Source organism: Hyposmocoma kahamanoa, unplaced genomic scaffold (assembly GCF_003589595.1).
Source record: "Hyposmocoma kahamanoa isolate Upper Pololo Valley unplaced genomic scaffold, ASM358959v1 220, whole genome shotgun sequence".
In the NCBI taxonomy this organism is placed as follows: Eukaryota; Metazoa; Arthropoda; class Insecta; order Lepidoptera; family Cosmopterigidae; genus Hyposmocoma; species Hyposmocoma kahamanoa.
In genome coordinates this window covers 5,015,062-5,036,375 of record NW_020653740.1, presented here as the reverse complement: position 1 = coordinate 5,036,375, position 21,314 = coordinate 5,015,062, and the positions used below count along the sequence as shown (strand labels likewise).

Below are 21,314 nucleotides of genomic sequence, written 5' to 3'. Positions count from 1 at the left end.
TACAGTTCATTAATTTCCATTTTATATCGTTAACACGTGTCTTGTGACGCTAGACATATAAGATCATATAAGGGCTACACGATCAATCAAACTTATACTTATATTTGTCACGTAAGCATTGTGACCGAAGTTTGACCCCAAATTGTCCTCATTTCAGCTATAGGGAAAGGTATACCTACTTTGACGGCAAATACCGTCTATGCAAAATGGTTTAGCCGAGCCAATATTTAATCATCCGCCTTATTCCGCCAAGGGTCTATATGCAATCTTATTTGACGCATATCGCAATTCGAAACACCATTATAGGTAGGGATACCTTTTCGTTGAATTACAGTTTCTTTTTCGTAACATTACGACAGCTATTACGGTATTGCATGTTTTAATATCAAAGCATTTCCCTAGCTTGCTCGCTCACGTTACTGCTCTTCCAGAAATGAAATAAGAAATATTTAAGTAATATTATTTGTATATACAATATAGAAGTCTATAAGAACAGGAATGAACGTTGTAGAACTTATCGCTTACATGCATGGTTGACAGCGGTAAGGTTTCGGTCCACGAGGCAAGCATCATTTATGCATCAGGTACTACATCAATAAGCGCGCAACGTGTTTGGCAAAGCGTTGAGAACAATGCCTCGGAACCGCTTATTTTTGCATGAAAATTGTAACTTTTTATTGTTGCTCTGCTGTTGACTTAGGTTGCATTAATTCTGTTGCTATGTGACGACATAAATCCTTTACAGAGAACCTTTGGCAATATCGATTCCGATTACAAAACAAAAACAGACAACATATCATTTGGTAGACTGTAAACGATGTAAAACCATTTGCGAAACCATAAAGTTGACAAGTCCCATGCACCTGTAGTATCACCAGCGCCCATACCCTTCAAAACCAGATTGCAGTAATTAATGGTCACATTACTACTTGGCAGCAGAAATAGGTGTAGTGGTAGTACTTCCTTGGATGAATTCTTTCACAAGAGCTCTACTGCTACTAAACTGAACGAAGCTGTAAGTTACTAGTTCAAAAATATAATTGCCCACTTTTGTGAACGTTATAAACGTAATTAAATAACTTTCAAGCTTGGTATACCTGTGCGCAATAAAGTGACACCTATGATATATAAATAAATAAATAATAATAAATCTTTTCTCCTAACATGTACATGGTGTAGTCTAGGTACTATAACAATCATAGGCAAAAGGTTGGGACACAGGTCAAACTAGGTTAAACCTATGCCATGGCTCTCCTGCCCTCCAACACACTCTTGACATGATCGATGACATAGGTTTGACAAAAACAAACAAAAAACCAAAAGTTTGAGTAGGTGTGTCTGGGTGTGTGTGTGTGTGTGTGTGTGTGTGTGTGTGTGTGTGTGTGTGTGTGTGTGTGCGTGCGTGCGTGCGTGCGTGCGTGCGTGCGTGCGTGCGTGCGTGCGTGCGTGCGTGCGTGCGTGCGTGCGTGCGTATGTGCGCGCGCGCGCGCGCGCGTGCGTGTGCGTGTGTTCATGCGTCGGCGTGCGTGCGTGCATTTGTATGCATATGTGTCGTGAAGGGATGTCTAAAAACGCAACACTTCTATTAGTCATATAGCTGGAGACACTAGAAAGTCCTCAGTCTCCTCGTAGCTAAGTTTTTTGAGTCAGTTTGAAATAACCCTTTTGCATTCCCTACTTATTTTGGGGTAGATATGACACAGTTTGTTAACCTTATTCATAACTAACTAATGCGAGAAGGTAACAAACGCAGTCTCAGACAAAACATTGTATGGTGTGTAATGATTGCAATGAATTTTAAAACCATTTTGCCTAAATATACAGGCCTTTCATAGACTGCATTTCTAATTCCGGATTCGATGAAGTCATCGGGGCCACATGCCTCGCAACAACAACTCGATTTTAATTATTAATATTGGATAATATTTTATATAACTTGAACCGTGAATATCAGAGTGTAAACATAGAAGGATAAATGAATTGAAATAATGATTCATCATGACGAGACCAGTGTGTAAACTTACAAAACACTTAATAGTTCAGCATTGCCATATAAACAGCATAGCATAAAGTTATCAGATCGTTTCACGGCAAGATGTGTTGCCTACAATCGAAGTTAATGGTGCATGCAGTACATTGCACTCGTCTCACTATATAAACTTTCTTTTATACAAACGAGGTCCTTCTATAATCTAATCAGAAGAACCCGTTCAAAAGCAAAAAGAATTGATGACTCCCATTCAACTAAACCAGACTGGCTTAATCATGATCGCACGGATTGCATTTCGTATTCAAATCGAAATATAGCTAACATTGTTAAAGGATGATCCTATCTACCGAGTAGCGTTTCTGCTGTTTGAGTTTCTCATTAAAAAGACAGAGAACTTTGCAACCGCGTGCCATCATCTAAGCCAGAGGTTCGCAAACTTTTTTGTCTGGTAGACAGCGTGCCAACTTTTTATGTTTTGCGTAGATTCCTTGCCTTTCTAATGTTGAATTTTTTATATATTCATCAACTTCAAATGTGTATTTGACAGCTGACACAGTACTACTTTGAAACTTTACAAAAAAAAGTTATTACGTTGTATACATTTATATTTTCTATTACAAGAAAGTACTTATAAATGTATAAAACGAAAGCATGGTGCACGAAAGAGTCACGACATGCCACGCCTTTCCTGTAGGGTTAGCACGAACAAGCGCGACTTGGGCGAGAGCGGCATAATGCGCGAGATGTCTATACGACAACAACAGTATCTCGCTCTCGCGCTAGTCGCGCACTATCCTGCTAGCCCTACTGTAATACGCTTATCGCACCTTGAACAACAATCTGCGAATACCTTACGCCGATTGGCAAAATTCTTTCACCATGATGGCAAGCATTATAGTAGTAGACCACTAAGCGTTTTAAGATAAGTGTAGCTAAGTTTATTCTAAGTATAAAATTATTATTCACATTCACGAATTAATTTGTTTAGGAAACATAGATGGCGGGACTTGAAATATAAGCACGTTGTTAACGCTTACGCTTAAATTGAATTGCGTGCTTATGTGGTTATTTTATAAAGCAAAGTTTTTTACGTGCTTTTCGTTTAAACGCCCACTTCTAAGTCTGTGTAATTTTAAGTATTCCATTTATAGAACCCCAAAATTTTGGGCACTTCCTCTCTCGTGGACCCCCATTATAGTCTCATGCACCCCCTATTTTTTCGCTGACATGGACCCCTTATAGCTTGGAGTGAACGCTTTCGGATGGATCGCTCTAAGTAAAGACATATAACATGAAGTTCAATCAAGTGTATATGGAAATATAAAAAGTTTATAAATAACCTAAAGATCCCCAGAGGTGCATCTTATACTCGCCCACGAACCGATCATACATCTGGCCACATACGAGTTTTATTGCTCAAATCTCGCAACTGGACGGCAACCACTTAACTAGTGCTAATTCAATAAACGACCACTGATCGCACGCTCTTAATTATTACTGTTTGCTTTTTATTGCGCGGTTTATACAGTTAATTTATACATTAGATACCACTTAAAGCGCTTACAGTTTATTTTACGGATGGCCTGCTATACCACGCCATAAGGCGCGTAAATTATTTTGCTAAGACGAAATTGAGCGTAAGTTTCATACTAAATTATGCATGCCAGAAGGCATTTGTTATAAGTAATGATGAATGGTTAAGAAGTTATGGTGATTCTAGAATATCGTTAATCGCTCATAAACACACGGACTATTCTTTAGGCTCAACTCACACTGGGGCAGAGACGAAGCGTCGCGACGCGTCATGTTTTTCGCCTGTAGCATATTCATCTCTATTTTCCCATTATTAAGGTACAAATTTGTGTTATGCAAATATCGTTGCAGTCGAGGGGCTTCGCGCGTCGACGCGTCTCGCCGCGCGTTACTTGAGCGCAGTGAGGCCACATAGTGATCCGGGCGCACTAATACGTTGTAGTTGAAAAACAGGACGAGAAATTACTATAACTCTAGCCAAATACGACATAGAATGTTTAATAACAAAACATTGCTAGAAAACCAACGATGGCATAGGAAAAGAAAATTTGTTGTCAATGGTGTTAAGCTAGTTCTGCCCTCGGCCTGCTCGCATACCTAGAATTTATATAGACAAGTAGGTAATTGGATTACGTAGAAGTATTACTTACCTGGCCAATTGTTATAAAGTTTTTTTTTAAACATCAAGTGACGGGACGAACATGTCGTGCGCCTTATGTTAAGCTACACGCCTGTCCATAACAGTTGCAGTGCCATAAAAAAGTTAAAAATTTAATTTAGTGGAACATTAGTTTTTCAAAAATCTGATCCATTTTTTTTAAACCGTTGGGCTCAACTCACACTGGCGCAGAGTCGAAGCGTCGCGTCGCGTCCTGCTTTTCAACTACAACGCCTGGCGACGCGCGATGACGCTCGCATTAGTGCGCCCGGATCACAGTGTGATCGGCGTCTGACACCTCACTGCGCTCAAGTAAGCGTCGACGCTTTACTCCATATTTGCATAATACAAATTTGTACCTTAATAATGGGACAATAGAGCCTTAGGCCACCGAGGTCGCCACAATAAACACAACTAAAATCAAGTTTCAATAGAAATAAACTAGGTATGACTCATCTAGTCATACTCAAAATACCTACTTTTTAATACACGATTAAAATGCACTATTTGATCCCGCCTTCATCTTTCCATAATCGGGAGATTCTTTTTATAATATCAAGTGACGGGTCGAAGAAGTCGTACGCCTGATAGTAAGCTATACGCCTGTACGCCATGTCAGTTCCAGTGCCACTCTGAGAGGTTTAAATCGCAAAGATCTGAGGGGCATCGCCACTGCGCCCGTCAACTTGAGACCTAAGTTGACAAGTCCCATGTGCTTGTAATTTCTCCAGCACCCTTAACCTTCAAAACCGGAACACAGTAATATGACTGATTGGCGGCAGAAATAGGTAAGGTGGCAATACTTCTCTGGACGAACTCTTTCACAAGGAGCTCTTTTTTTCCTATGTACCATGGCGCAGGTGAAAGGGTGTTGGCGGTCACCACTTCGCCATGGTAGTTTAGTGGAGAATGATAGACGAGTCGTGGGTTGGTAAATGACTGTGTATTAATGTGTATGAACGGATTATAACTGTGGTATATTTTCTTGAGCTACTTATTTATACTAATTTGGTACGTGTATCTTATGCCGATTCTAAATACTTACTGCTAGATAGTAGCTAATGATACATGAAAAGAAAACAAAGTTTTATTTTATCTTAATTTCCTACATATCTCATCCACAGCATTATTTTTAGATTCGGAACTTGAATTACTCGAACTAGAAATGTTTGCAATATCTCCCTTCAAATAGTAAAATCGTTAGGGATGACACAATTGTATAAATAATTAATTACTGGTAATTTTTGTTTTGTTTGAAATCACCTACTTACTATTTATTTGAAACTTCTATTAAACAAAATTCATCATGGACATGACTTTAAGATTAGTATTATGAATAGCCTAATCGAATTTCGGGGAAAAATATTGGAATTGTGGTACACGTAAAACAATCTGAGGTCTGAGCGTCTGAAAACCCTAAAAGTCTTGTTTTTTTTGACATTTTTTTCTACGTCGAAATTTGGCTAGAGTATAGTTACATAATGTATTGTACTGAACATCTTAATGGCTGTTTATCTTTTTTTTTTTTTTGGACGCGTCAGTTGACGTGTCCTGACTCCTGACGTGTCCCAAAAAACTTCTGAGTATGATCACAACACTTTTTGTTGAGTCACCAGTAACATAACAATGACTATAATAATATCACTCTACCATTGAAATACGTTATAGAATATAAACGATTTAAAATATTTATTGATTTGAATAAACTAACAGTAAATTAAATACACACATATGAGATTATGCAATACAAATGAAATAATGTTAAAGCATTGCCTTACATAAATTATTAATATTAAAGATTGCCAAAACGCTTTTTTTATACTTTGAAACAATTTGCTTATGAGTCATCTGAATAATCAAAATGTAATACGTGAGTCACTAATGCCAGGAAGATATTGTACTAAATTTACGTTACCATGAAAATACACCCATTTATAGTGTTACGAACAACACCGAATCGCAGAATTATCCTGATTAATCCCGAGCCATTTTCCATTGAACTCCGACAGTGACCAATTTTGTTTTTTTTAGTTTATTTGAATTTCTCAATAGGTTAAAAGTGTCAGAGCCGCAAATAGAATTATCCGATAACAACCACGGGATGACACAGTACGTGGAAAAAAATATTGCGATCGCAGCACGTGATTCACCTCTGGGTTCTGAATCATTACAATTAAAACGTGAGCACAGGGTATAAAAGCAGTAACGGAAGCTATTCCTCATAGAAGTACTGCTTTTAATCATTGTTTCTCTCCACTTAGTCATAACTAAAGTATTACCATCCATCAATGATTGTCTAATAGGCAATTCAGTATTTATATAATCATATAATCGCGGGTATGGTGCAGCTAATAAAAGTCAACCTGAATCACAAATTCATGGGCTTTAACCGGGGAATGACGCATGTAAAAGGAAATGGAACTTAGCATCTCGCGATCAAAATAAATTTCAAATTAATGTCGCATTCGCGTGACTTAATGCGAGCGAATTTTTATTCAAGTTCCTAAGAACTAATAAGCTATTTAGAAAACACATTTACTTATCTCGTGCGTTTGCTTTGAACAAGAAACGTACTTTAATATTTTACCAATTCCCCTTTCGCCAGCTAGAACGTGGACTTGACAGCTAGAACGTGGACTTGACAGCCGTGACAAGTTTGGATAAATCCGACCTTCTTAAATTATGAATTTTATAAAACATTAACTATACCTACAAACGCCTTGTAATAAGGGCAAAAATTTGTACCTGTACCCACTAAACTATTAATACAGTAGACGTGCTCAGAGGGCGGGACACGCGTGCCAACAGTATGTGGAGTTCCACATACTTCAATTCAATTATTTCACGTAATACCTCCAAAATCGTGGAGCAATGCCTTTGGAGTGCAAAGATGATAGTCGCACCTGTAATATTATGAATAGTTTTATGTTTCATAACATTTTTAAGTCCTATTTTATTTTAATATATTTTCCATTTTCTGTTTATCATAATGGATTTGTTATTACAAGAAATGAAAGTAAACTTTATACCGCAGTGTTATATAGTCGACTTTTTATTTGACATGATTTCATAGTTAACATAATATGATCGTGTGAGTGTTGGCGACAGCGGTTCTGACAGTAATCGAGCCTTGAATGCACTTACTTACATTGTTTTTTATTCCTCCGTGCTTGTAGCTGACATGCCTTTTACGTACTTCCATGGCCCAACAGTGTGCAATTTGTGTGAAATCTGGACGAGAAGGTCCTGGAATTTCTCGATAGGATATTTAAAAAAATTAACTTTTCTAAATTGGTTCTGGTCTGGGTGTCCTGGGTAGCGCCCTGACTGAATACTGTTGCCCTTGTACCCATTACAGGGATTCCCTAGTTTGAGACAAGGTAATTGTTTGTGGTTGTCTGGCAAGTTATTACTATTCTGGCATAAGACATTTATTTCTCAAAACAGAATATAAATATTCGCTTACAATGAGAAATACTAGATAAATATATAAAAGCTTACAAAAATGATCTAATTTAGTAACACTTCCAGGTATAAATAAATCAAAACATTATGTGTGGATTTTTTACATGTATTGTACATAATATGTTTACTTATTACCTCAGATCTGCCTGCTATAGGCATATTGAATTTGGCTGTATGATTAATAAAATTTGAATTTACCTTGGTTTTTTTTTCGACTTAAGTAACAACGTTAAAAAGTTAAATACAGTTTAAAGTAAGAAATGCGACGTAACCTAGGTAAGATTAATAGCTACGTAAATTCCGAGAATTTACATAAGCCGCCGGTAGCAGTAGCCACAACAAATCCAAGTAAGTCACGATGAAGCTAAACATAACTTGTTGTGTATTTGGGTGAAGGTGGTCTGATGGGAAACAGGAACAGCAATAATTGCTTACATTACAATTGGCCGATGTACTCGGTAATCGGCCGAATTACCACTTCCTGACATTGTCTGATCACGTTACGCACGACTGCTGTTCCAATAGTGCAAAGACTTGTGTGCAGTCGAGACTCTTAAGAGATCATAGACCAATTAATAAGCTGAAAGCACAAATTGTAGTTTTAGGAAAACAGCTGCCGGTCACACTTAATTTTCCTTCTAACTTAATAATAATAATCCTCTCACGGGAAAGCTTAATTTTAGAAGGAGTTATGCTGAAGATAAACAAAATGAGAGGTCGTTATCTGCCTCTTTACTTCGCATCTTGTGATAAGCTTCGTCGTACGTAACCCGACTTTTAATTATTCACCTTTCTTTGTTCAGAAGTTAAGAAAATGGACTAAAAACTTGAATGTAAAGCTAAAAAAAAATATTCAGAGATATCGCCATAAACCTGTCACACAATAAACAAAGACACCTAATTATGCTTTATGTCACAAATAAAGCTCAATTTACATTACTGCGGAACGGAAGGGAAGCGTTTTTTGCAACGAAATTGTATATAGCATAATTAATTTCAATTTTTTTTGTCAATTGTGTAGCGTACGTCCAAACTAGATACAATACGGTAGCTGCGAGGATTCCCCATCTTCGATTCCAATTCTTGCCTCGTATCTAGTTTGTAAATTACACAATTGACATAAAGTTCATTATGACCACAAAAATTCGCTTCCATTCCATTCCGCAGCACTGTGAATTGAGTCAAAGAGTGATAAGTTCACGGCGAGTTTTAGCAGCGATGCAAATGCGCGTTTCTGAAACGCGCGTTTGCATCGCTACACTTGCGATTTATAAGCGATTGCATCGATATAAACGCGCGAATGTAATCGCCTATAAATCCCAAGAGCAGCGATGGAATCGCGCGTTTGTATCGATGCAGTCACGCACTTGCATCGCTACTTAAATAGCGAGCGTGTGTAAAGGTAGACGATTAGCAACTGCATCGCGTTTGCACTGTTGCCAAAGTCACCGTGTGTAACCGCTCTAATAGTAATTTACATTAAATGCATCATTGAAGGAAAACAAAAAAGCGTTCAGTATTTTCTATAAACAAATTAGATCCTATTTTTATATTAACTAACCCCATACTAAACTCAATAGCATTCAGAGAATATAATCCACAAACTAATATCGGTCGTGGTGAATCAGTTTTCCATGTAATAATCAAGTTCAAAATTACACAAGCTCCTAATTAAGTAAGTAAATGAAACTGTTTTTTAAGGATCTAAAATCGCGACTATTGCTTTTTTACCAACTACACAAAAAGGAGGAGTTTCTCAATTCGACTTTTTTTTATGTATGTTACACGGTAACTCCAGCTTATTAAAAAATTTGTGAACCGTTTGCGATTTGGATTGCGAACAATTTTGATGATTCTTTTTTGTTGGAAAGTGGGGCCTCAGAAGTGGTCCCATTTAAATTTGAAGAAAAAATTCCACCTCTAAGGGTGACAAACTAGGTGATGAATGACTTTTGAGGTCTATTTTTTAGTACTCTGTACTAAAATTATTTCTAAACATACCAACGTTTCAGGCTCTTTACAGGTCTCAACGTCACAACTGACTGACATAAATAAAAATAAGTAAAGCGACATTTATTTCTCCACAAAACATAAGAAACACAATACTTAAAAAACTATTGAGTGATGTGGACAAAATCGTTAGGACTCAACATTGCTGATTTTCAATCTTCACCTGTGGCTAGATGTTCGCTTGCTGCACTAAGCTAATATACACAGCTACATAAACACAAGTGACCACGGGACCTGTATAGAGTCCAAAACGTTGGTTTGTTTGGAAAGACAATTGTACGCAATTTTATACAGTTTTATTTTCAATTCTCGATCAAATTTCATGCAAAATTTTCCAAAAGTAAAAACATTTTTTATAGATGGGGAATAATCATGCCCAGGGCAATAATAAATTTTTTACATTTCATAATGTATCAATGACATACACCATTGTATTGCGGCCCGACTAATCCGTATATAAAAAGTAATACGCATATACCTTTATTCTTATTTGAACGAAGGCGTAGTCTAGTATGAGATTAACTCTTAAAATTATTTCAACTATTATAACATTGGTTATAGTACAGTAAATACAACTAACAAAGGGACATACTATCTGATGATATTTCATGCGAAGCTGTCACTTTGTTGCAGGTGGTACCCCGACTGCTGGGCTCACTTGTGGGCGGATCAATGACACCGACGCAGCACTTGGAGCAGCAGCAGGCCCTCGTCAAACAGTTTGCTGAAATACTCGAGTTTGTACTCAAGTTTGATGAATATAAGGTAAGATTTTATTTACAGTTCCTATGTCACATTCTTTCGCGCCCCTTTATAACTAACTAACCCATGATGGGATGATGAGAGATATAGGGCGGAAATTCACCAAATTTGATAATATGCTTTTAGAGTATGTACTGGTAATAGAAAATAGTTTAACGTTATTTTGATTTCCATTTTAACTATGTCTCTACATAGATGCAAAACTATTTCCCCTTTTATAATAATATTTGCTGCTTATTAATATACTAAGCAGTTAAAAAATAAACTAAATAAAGATTATTAGCTACTCTGTATACTTCCAAATAGATTGAGTGCGTTCGTTCTGCACCAAGTGCAAAAGGTAACTGACAGAAATCTGACGACAGCGTTCAGCTGCCGAACACGAATTTTGCCAAGACATATAAAAAAAATGTATTGTAAGCTCTTAATTAGAGATGCGCCGAGTACAAGTTTTACCGAGTAACCGAGTACCGAATATTACTCGGTTTAATATTTGCCGAGCCGAGTACTCGACCGAGTTACTCGGTTCATTACAACCGGAACGCGATGATTTAAAAGTCCCATTGCTGTAGAATTAGACCTAGTTAATTAATTAACATTAGTTAATGAAAGTTTATTGTGGCGAGAGCAGAGTCCTTTCCAATGGTGGGCAGGGCATAAAATAAAACAAGATATCCAAAACTGGTACAGTTAGCACGAGTGTTTTTATGTGCACCTGCAAGCACTGTGTATAGCGAGCGGTTATTTTCCGAAGCGGGTAATATGTATGAAGAAAAAATGAACAAACTATTACCTGAACGCGCAGAAAGTCTTGTGTTCCTACATCATAAGTTGCCTTTGTTAAATGTCAAATATTAATAATGTATACTTTCTTTTTAAATTACTAAATTATTACACTTGTCTACAATTTCTGGTAATAAATCTCTTTTGATTATTTTAAATATATTGTTGGTTTTACTTTACTGTATCTATAACTGTAATGCTTTATTTTAACCGAGTACTCTTCTCATGAACTCATGTTATTCGGTACAATAAAATGGTGCGATGCAAAACAATGACCGTTCAATACTTAATGCGCCTTCCAATTAGTGTGAAGCGCTGCAGTAGTGCGACTGTGGCGCGGCAGTAGCGCATCAGTAATTTTTAATTCACTAATAGTCACTGCAACAGTGGCGCGCGGGTGACACGACAATAGCAGGGTTTACACAGACACATCACACGGGATACAGCAATCGTGCGCGATTGAGCGCGCGTGTAAATTCGTTGAAAGGAAAAGGGAATGACCGCCCGATTTGCGCTCATCAGTCGCGCACTTCAACACGCGCCAGTTTAACGCAGTCTATCCTGCGCTATTAGCCTTTACACAGACGCTCCTTCCGTTATAAGAAAGACGATCAATCGCGCGCGAAAGAACGTTAGCTTAAAAAACATTGTAACAGGTAATCGCGCACGACTACGCGTGCGGCATTCCCGCGCTCAATCCTGTACGTTCCTGATCACGCGCGATAAAATGACTGTGTAAAGGGGGCTAATTTCGCAGCAACTGCGCTTATAAATATTGTATGCGTCGACAGCACCTCTGTAGCTCTGCTACAAGAATCTAATTTGAAGGCGCCCTTACTGATAAGTTGGAGAATAAAATAAATTCCTTGAATAAAATGGAATAGTTCAAATTTGTTTGGACTTCGAATAATTCAACAATCACAAAGTACCATTATGTTTAATACCAACGTGTTAACCTAACAAACAATAACAACTAACAACAGATCTCGTCTGCCTGTATGAAAACCAGCTGTAGTAGAAAGCTAACTTGACTTTTTAAAAGCATCCATTAACGCTGTCCTTCGAGAGTACTTTCAGGAAGTTGATAAAATGAGTTCGCGAGATAGTTAAGTACGTTGTAGTGTTTTATTGCTCTGTTTTATATGATAAGGTCCACTCCGTTTAGGAAATGAAACTATTTTTCCGGATTTAAATCGGGTGTATTTGTTTTTTCAAACAAACCGACGTTTCGGGCCCTTTACAGGTCTCATGGTCACGGTTGACTCCACTCCGTTTATTAAGTTAGTTTTCACATTTTGAAGCAGTCAAGAGCACGTCAAGATTGGACCATTACAAGGTCACATTAATTGACAAGTCCCATGTGCTCGCAATTTCACCGTGCCAGACGCTATGCCAACAAAGCCACGGAACGAGCTTTAGAAGTAGCGAAGTAGCGAACCTTAGGAATTTTTGTATGTGCTTGTTGCAAATCTGGTTTTTAACGACTTCTTTACCGTAGCGCCATCTGTGAGACATCTATTTCTTCACTCAGCTTATTTGATCTTAGCTCACACACTCACACTTCACTGAAATGATTTGATTTGACGAAATCTATCTTCGCCTATCAAACTTAAATCGTTCATCTTGTTAGTCGGGACCCAGAGTAATATAATAATGAAAATTCATTTACCTCAAACAGTTTCCTTCATTAACAAAGTACCGCTGAATCTATTGTTCCACGTTTCTTTAGAAACAAGAGCTGGATGATACCCGACTGGATCATTGTTTCTCGAAGTTCTCGCTATAATCTCGCTATAAAACGAGAATTCAAGCCATTCGTTTCCGGATTATGGTTCAGCACCTACAGTATTACACTACCAAGTCCATTTAAAAGTCGACTCTTGGAAAATCTCTAATAAACCTTAGTAAAATAAGACTTTTAGTTATTTTATTAAGGTTTTTTCGAGAAATATGAATTGATTCGAATAATAACTACTTAATACTGCCGTCCGTTAACTAAAACTCGGCTATGTGACAAAATCATTTTTTAAGATATAAAAACATAACCCTGTTTTTTTAGTGTATGTTACGTGATTACTCCGACATTTGTGAACGGATTTCGATGATTCTTTGTTTTTTATTGAAGTACCCCCTTCAATAGTGGTCCCATTGAAATTTGAAGAAAATATTTCACCTCTAAGGATGGCAAATTAGGGGATGAATCCGATTTAATGGATTGGATTATTGGACACTTTCTGTTAACAGATTTCAATAATAATTTGCAAATAGATGTAATTCCACATTTTATAATTATAGATTCATAATTATTACACAATTGTAGAATATTGTAATTGTTTAATGGTATTGTATGCACCATTAGTGTATTTTTCGATATGTCGGACAGGTTAGCTAACTTTCTTCTTTCAAAAAGAGAATTTTGAGCTGTATTTTTTACTATTCAAACCGGATAGTTGATAACTGGTTACTTAGGCGGTTTTTACGAGTAGTTAGTGGACGACAGAGTAGATCATCCACAGTCTCATACCCAGTTATATAAAACCTATGAAACTTAAATACGTAATTGTTAGCTACAATTGTGTAATAGGTATATAAATTCATCGCGTAGCAAACAATACCGCTCAAGTAAATTCTAGTAATTTTAAGGAAAAGCGAAAATACTGCACAATATATTATGCACACAAGAATTTTTGAGCCATTGTTAGTAATAGCTGCTATATTTATGGATAACAAGCAATTATGTGTGTGTGTTGGTTATATTTTTATTAATATTCATGAAATAAAACAACATTTACGGACATATTTTGATTAACGACAAATATTTATAACTCGTTTATTATTTTAAAAAAATCCGACCTCAAAAGGTAGTTCCGCCTTCGCTATGTTCGTCACTGTGGTCTCCTCAACGATGACTGAAACGCATAATATGGAAGTCCTCGTCAAAACGAATAATATGAGCCCAAACACAAAGTAGCTGTTTAGTACACACTACTCAACAAAATTTAAATAGCAAACGCCATTTCTATCATCACATCAGCTCTAAGTCATTATAACATTTTGCTTTCATTGGAATGTGCCAAGTTTTATTTTAATTTTACCTGTTTCTGTGGGTGTAAAGCGACAAAGAAATAGAGCCAGTAGGGCTACCACGATAGGGCGCGACTAGCGCCAGAGTGACATAAAACGCGAGAAACTGCTGTTCTCAAATAGAGATCTCGCGCTTTATGTCTCTCTTGCACAAGTCGCGCCTTATCGTGTTAGCCCTACAGGAGATGGGAAGGAGGTTTTCTCTCTTTATTACGATTACCGACACACGCCACGAACGATTTAATAAATAGCATGTTCCTCTTTTCCGGAGACTCGTCTTTGACGAGCTGTGTGTTACAAGATAATTTAAGAACCTTGACTCCAGAACTTCAATCGATGACACTAACTATAACCTCTAGCATGACAATTTTAAATGAAAATATTTAAAACTTCCTCTCGCTCATAAATAACCCCAATGCAGTTCGATATGGTCCCTAGTGACGTCAAAAATGTTGTATTTCCCCTGTCAGCATCCGACCGTTGTTTATATTGAATGATTGATTCACACGGCTATGATTACAAACAGACGCAGTGACGCGCACACGCTTGCATTTACCAATTGGAAATTGAAATTACTATGCACGTAACAGCACTTACCATGTTGACACAACAACACATGTCTTCACATGTCACTAAGAACACACGAGTATCAAAACCAAGAGATAGGCAACAGGATCTTTCTCGTAGCTATATTAATTGACTACGATCTCCAACCTGCCTTCATAATTACGGTTGTATACCGGTAGACCATTCTTTGGACAAAGCAATGTCTAACATTAGTCCATAATGGTATAGGTACAAGATCCTTTATTCCGTCTAGTTGACTTAAGCAAGCATGTAACCAATATTTCATAAACATTTTTATTGCCACACAAGACATCGCGACAGAGAGTTGCCTGCCCGCACTGTGGCTTTTAAAAGCTTGAAAAATTGTTTAAATTTAACAGTAGTTTGTACAGGGTCAAGAGCACGCCAAGCTTAACAGTTAAGACTTAATCCAACTGTATGCCGCTTACGATAAGAACGGTCCAAAGTACAAAATGTCAAGCTTGATATGCTCTTTTACTACTTATGCACTTTTACTTTTAAATTTTAAATAGTCATGTAGTTGTTGTCGACAGTTTTATCGATGGATTGTGAATGACGGTAAAATTTTACCAAAAATGTCTGGATTCTGGATGTCACGACGTTCTAATGATTATTAATTGCGTGCAGTTGGATGGATAATGGGCCGTTGATGATTCAAAGTTCCGCTTTTTATTGCATAAGCGTGACCAACATTCAATCGATAGTCGATAGAATATTTATCGACTGCAATCACTAGCTGCTTGCAAGCGGACAACACTTTAGCACAATGAACTGTCATTTTAGTCCATCTTCAAAAAAGACAAACTACAACTATTATCATAAATAACTTTTTACAGCAGGAGACAAAGAATAATAGACGTAGCTGATTTGTGTTTCTAACTCTTTTTACGAAAAAATGCAGTTAATTGGTTTTACCACCTAACCTCACATGCCGTTTCAAAATCTGCGTGACAGGTAATAAAAACCCCTTACGACAGGGTAATTTTTGATTACTTGGCTCAAAACCTTTTGACACGACATTCTGATCATAATCTTTATACTTCTAAATTCTATGGCACAACTCATTCAAGTTTGTTTGGGTAGTTACATGTTTTGTGTATAGTTGTTGTATAATGAAAAATAAATCTTTATAATATTTATAGATGGTGGATAGTGCATATTTCCGACAGGTAAGCCGATATAGGAAGTACGGAACAAAAACTGCAATGTAAGATTTTTTTAATACTTAAAACGATGACCGCAGTGGTCGAGTGGCTTGCACGCCGGTTTTCATGGTGTCGCCATCTCTGAGGTCCCTGGTTCGATCCCCGGCCGCTCAACCTCCAATGCAGAAAAACTAACTTTTCTGTATTGTCTCGGTTCTGGGAGTTTGTGGGACCGTCGTTGTTTCCGATTTCCATAACACAGTCTCTTTAATTACCTACTTTGGGATCAAACCAACGTATGTGATGTAGTCTAATATTTATTGATTTCTTTTTATTAAAAGTTCCATTACTATAATTAAAATATAAAAGAACTTGTATTTTAATAAAATTCTTTAGTTTTACACAAGATCTACCGCAAATCATCGCCAATTTCGAAATAGTCAAAACGTATAATCCTGCTATTAAAAAAAAATAGAATGTCTTATTTTAATCATAGTGACGTTATAGTTTGTTTTGACATTAATAAGTTCGTAAGGAACTTCAAACTTTTTGAGGATAATTTACTTTTACCCATAAGGTACCTGAGACATATAGCTAGTTTGCTATCTTTTAATATTAAGGTCGCTGTTATAGAAAATATAACACAGTCTCACGACAATGCTCCTACTTTAAGTAGCAACAGTATACTTTTTACTAACCATAATTAAAACTAAAAAACACGACAACAGAAAAGTCTAATCTTTTCCATGTAGTACATCAAAATATTCAAGGCTTTTCTGGCAAAACATTAGAAATGAGTCTTTTTTTTGCACGATATTTCCGTTGACGTGTTTTGTATTACAGAACGCTGGCTGAAAGACTACGAAGCAATTAACAACATAGAAAATTATGTAATAGTCAGTTCGTTCATAAGAAAGAGCTTAAGTAGAGGCGAATCCCTGATTATTATTAAACGTAACTTAAAATTTAAAGAGCTTAAGGATATCACAGATCTTTCTACTGAACGAACTATTGAGATTTCATATGTGGAATTGGATCAGTTTGTCGTGTTATGTGTATACAGGCCCCCCTCTGCTAATTTTAACGAGTTTGAATTAATTATGGGATATTATAATTATTACACGAAATTTGTATCTTTGTATGATGTCCTGTGGATTAACAAGACGAAAATTAAATAAACTGCCACAAACGTTAACATTTTCCTTTAGGAGATCAATAGCAAGTGAAGTATTTTATTATGTATGTCAACACACATTTTTAAACAACTTTTACTGTATTTAGCAGTCATAGGAATAGTGTCAAGTACAAGTCTATTCGAGTTTCTGCTGAGTCTAGTATTCACATCACAGGCTTTCTTAAACAAATGTGTGTGTTTTCGTACAAAGATACAAATTTCGTGTATGTGTGTATATATATATGTATTATATATATAATATATATATATAATACATATATATATATATATATATATATATATATATAATATATATATATATATATAAAATGATGGTAGTGGCAACAGACCAACGCTCTGAAACAAGAGTCTGCATGTTTCATCCGGGGAAATTCCACAAATTGCTCTAATGAATTTCTTTTGTGCTACAAAAGCTCTGTTTCGATCTGTACTATTATCCCATACTATAAGACCGTAACGTAATATGGCAAGCCGATAGGAATCACGTTTTATTCAATATATTTGCTAATAGATACCTTTCCCTAAAGTTAAGATGATTTCACACTTAAAGATGTAAGACATTGACAATGGCACAATATTCTAGAGCCAATAGACCAACAATGAGCTATTGTTAGCTGCATTCTCAGCACCAACTTGTTATGTAAACAAGACACGTTATTAACTATTCTACCTAAGGCAGGCTAACAGATGGACTGCATGTCTGCAGTTAATGTCAATTCTTGCTTTTGATTCTAAGACTATCGTTCACATCGACTGCAACCGATGCAAGCAATCGAGATTTCGACTAAATTTCAACTGCGTGCAGCGGTGGTTTTAATTATGATATTGGTATTTTATGATATGATTTTTTTGGATAACATAAATAAATATAAACATTACTATTGCTTCAGGGTATCATCAACATAATGATAAAACAAATACACGATTGCTTAAACTTTTCTCGGCGGACTTACTTATTTCACATTTGCACAAATCTTTTTATTTTGGAATGACAACTTTGTTTGCATTTTTTTTGTCATAGACGCGAGTTTGTTGACGATTTAAATGGTGTATTTCGATACTTATGTTTTTTTTTATAAAAAGTAAAATCAGCTTTTGTAATCATAAATATTGCTGAATACAAGTAACATCTGTGGTGCTTCCATTTCGAAATCACCGAGCTCCTGAACTAGGCGGTCGGTGATAACTGCAAGCCAGTGTCGGAACCGACTGCATGCAGTTGTATCGACTTCGCGCTAGCAGTCCGTCTGGTAGCAGCCTAAGTCTCCTGTCGTGTAAAAAACATTAATTCTTTTTGTCATTTAAAGTCTCATAAACAAATATGAACTAAACGCTCTAGGCGTTCTACTTCCTTCGCGTATTACAGGTGAAGAGTACACGAAACAACATTCACAAGTTAATCTACCAAAGATACATCATGGAATCAATGACAACGATGACGATAACCCAACAGAATTAAATTCGTTACATAAAATGGTTTCTGCAATCATTAAAACTCTTACTGCAATCATTGTGCTAGGAAGGCTCATAACATATTACGAGGAAACAAGTTATATGGATCACCTTAGGAGTCTATACAACCTCAAATGGCTATAGTGAAAACGTTGAATCAATCTCTTTGAAAAAAATATATAGCAAATATAAAAAAATGAGGACATACACTGATTATTATATACGTGAGAAAACACGATTCCTAAAAGTTTTCACGATAGAAAAAAAATACACAAACTTACCCCGAAATTTTACAAGAAAACCGCTGTATTCAGTAGGTCCTTTACATATACCAATGATTTTTGTTATATCAACTGAACTAAATAAAACACGTAAACTATACGATACACATTTTTCAAATGGCTTTAATTTCGTTTGTAAAAAAGTAAATTCTGAAATAAACCCAGTGTCCCTGCCCATCGACTCTAGCAAAATCAGCCGTAGTAATACGGGCAAAATTTGAATTCTAGCTGTGGTAGTATCTTAAACAACATCATTTTCAATCACGTTGATTTTTCAGTGTACTCGTTAGAAATAGCCCTACAGAAATTTTCTTACAAATCCGTTCAATCGTTATGGCATCTTTGTGTAAGGTATAAATGAAGTTTTCTGCGTGTGCTCTATTTTTAGAAGCACCTTGTACAGTAATTGGATATAGCTCAAGTCAATTGGAGTCCTTTTGACCTGAACCTTTGTGTCGATCCACAACAGTCTAACATACTTGTATATTGTACACAATTGCTAAATTTTATGCCAGTAAACCAGGGTAATTATCCGATAATTATACATACTGTGAGAAAACTAAGTATAAGAGGAAAACTCTTTGGTAAAACGATTTAGTTTGACGGTTTTTTTGATACAAATACATGGCACTGCGTTGCGGTAGCATTTTGTTGTTTGAATTCATTTTTAATCGACTTCAAAAAAGAGGAGGTTCTCAATTCGACTGTGGGTTTTTTTTATTATGTATGTTTTGAACCGATTTTTTGTTGGCAAGAGGGTACCTCAGATGTGGTCCCATTAAAATTTTTACCTTTTTTCTACCTCTAAGGGTGACGAACTAGGGGATTTATTTGTATTAAAGTAAAATGTGATGAATTAATTATTAAAGTCGTGGAACAAAAATTGTTGTTTATCTTGTTGGTAATATAGTCCTGCGATGTATAAGATTGATTTGTTATATGCATGTGTTCCCATTGGGCCAACACGTGGCGGTTTAAAATCTAAATCTAAGAAGAGCCTTAAAGGGGACCCGTGGTCAACAGTGGGACGAATAGTGGATTGATTATGAACGAAAAAATATCCTGTGAATAGTTTTAAAGACAGAGTTAAAGCGAAAGTATTTAAAGCTCTCATGAGTTACTACAGTGAACTTATGATTAAAGTATCAACATGAACATGTTAGGGCATCACACGTAGAAATATAATAAAGTGTCGTATTGAGAATGTATAACCAAATTCTTAAAAAGAAAATATAATAAATTTCAAAAAATATATGACATCACAATGCCTTTTTTGCAGTAGGTTGATATAGTTGTTTTTCAAAATACTCCTTTGGACTATAATAACTCTTATTTATTAAATGTGCCTACCATTATTCATGAATAGATGCCTACCAATACGCATTTGGAGAAGCCGTGGTAGCCTAATGGTTTCACCTATCTCTCAAGGAGAGATTCATGGGTTCGAATCCGGGCTTGTACCTCCGAATTTTTCGGAAATTGTGTGCGAAATTTATTTTGAAATTTACCATGAGCCACGGAACACATCGTGAGGAACCTGCATACATCTGCAAAACAATTTAATGATGCGTGTGAAGTTCCTAATCGGTATTGAGCCCGCGTAGGAACTGCGGCACAAACCCTACAATAAATTTTGTAATGAAGACGACTTAGAATTACCGAAGACAAGGATAAATTTAGGCAAGCAACAGAACAATATATTGACTCCCGGAAACCAACACTGAACCTCTCTCGATTTCCAGGACACAAAAAAGATAGCCCACTAAGGCAGCGCGAAGCCCAACACAACCTAACTAAAGAACTAACTTTTGTTTTAATAATATCAATTGTCGGCACGAGCAACTCGTGTGCCTGATAGTAAGCTACAGGCCTGTCCGTAGCTCGAGTTCAGATACTACAAACCCAACAGTCGCAGTGCCACTCAGTGGTTCAAATCGCAAACATGAGAGGGGCACTACCACTGCGCCTGTCACCTTGAGACATTAGTTGACAAATCCTATGTGCCTGTAATTTCACCAGCATCCCCTACCCTTCAAAACCGGAACGTAGTGATAGTCACATTACTGCTTGGTGGCAGAAATAGGTAAGGTGGCAGTACTTCCCTGGACGAACTCTTTCACAAGGAACTCTACTGCTTCTAAAACTACCTTAATACCTACTTTCAGTCACGCATAGGAATCTAGCCACTGGTCGCGGCTGGTTTATATTCCCATCCACTATCTCGGGCGTGTCACTCCCTAAAATTGCGCTCCCTGGTATATCCGGCTTGTCTGGGTCAGATTTACTCTGGCTGTGTCTGTCTGTGTGTGTGCCTATGTTAAAGTTCAAATGTACAATAGATACACGCTTGGCCATAATTTTAACCGAT

General features: G+C 36.7%; 1 protein-coding gene across 1 annotated transcript in view; it reads left to right on the top strand.

Annotated features, from left to right (window-relative positions):
• Nucleotides 1-21,314, top strand: part of LOC113227960 (protein FAM49A) — a 62,204-nt gene that overhangs the window by 12,000 nt on the left and 28,890 nt on the right. The window contains exon 2 of the mRNA XM_026461075.1: nucleotides 10,290-10,421. Coding sequence (XP_026316860.1) covers nucleotides 10,290-10,421 — 132 coding nt within the window. The remainder of the gene's footprint in view (nucleotides 1-10,289; nucleotides 10,422-21,314) is intronic.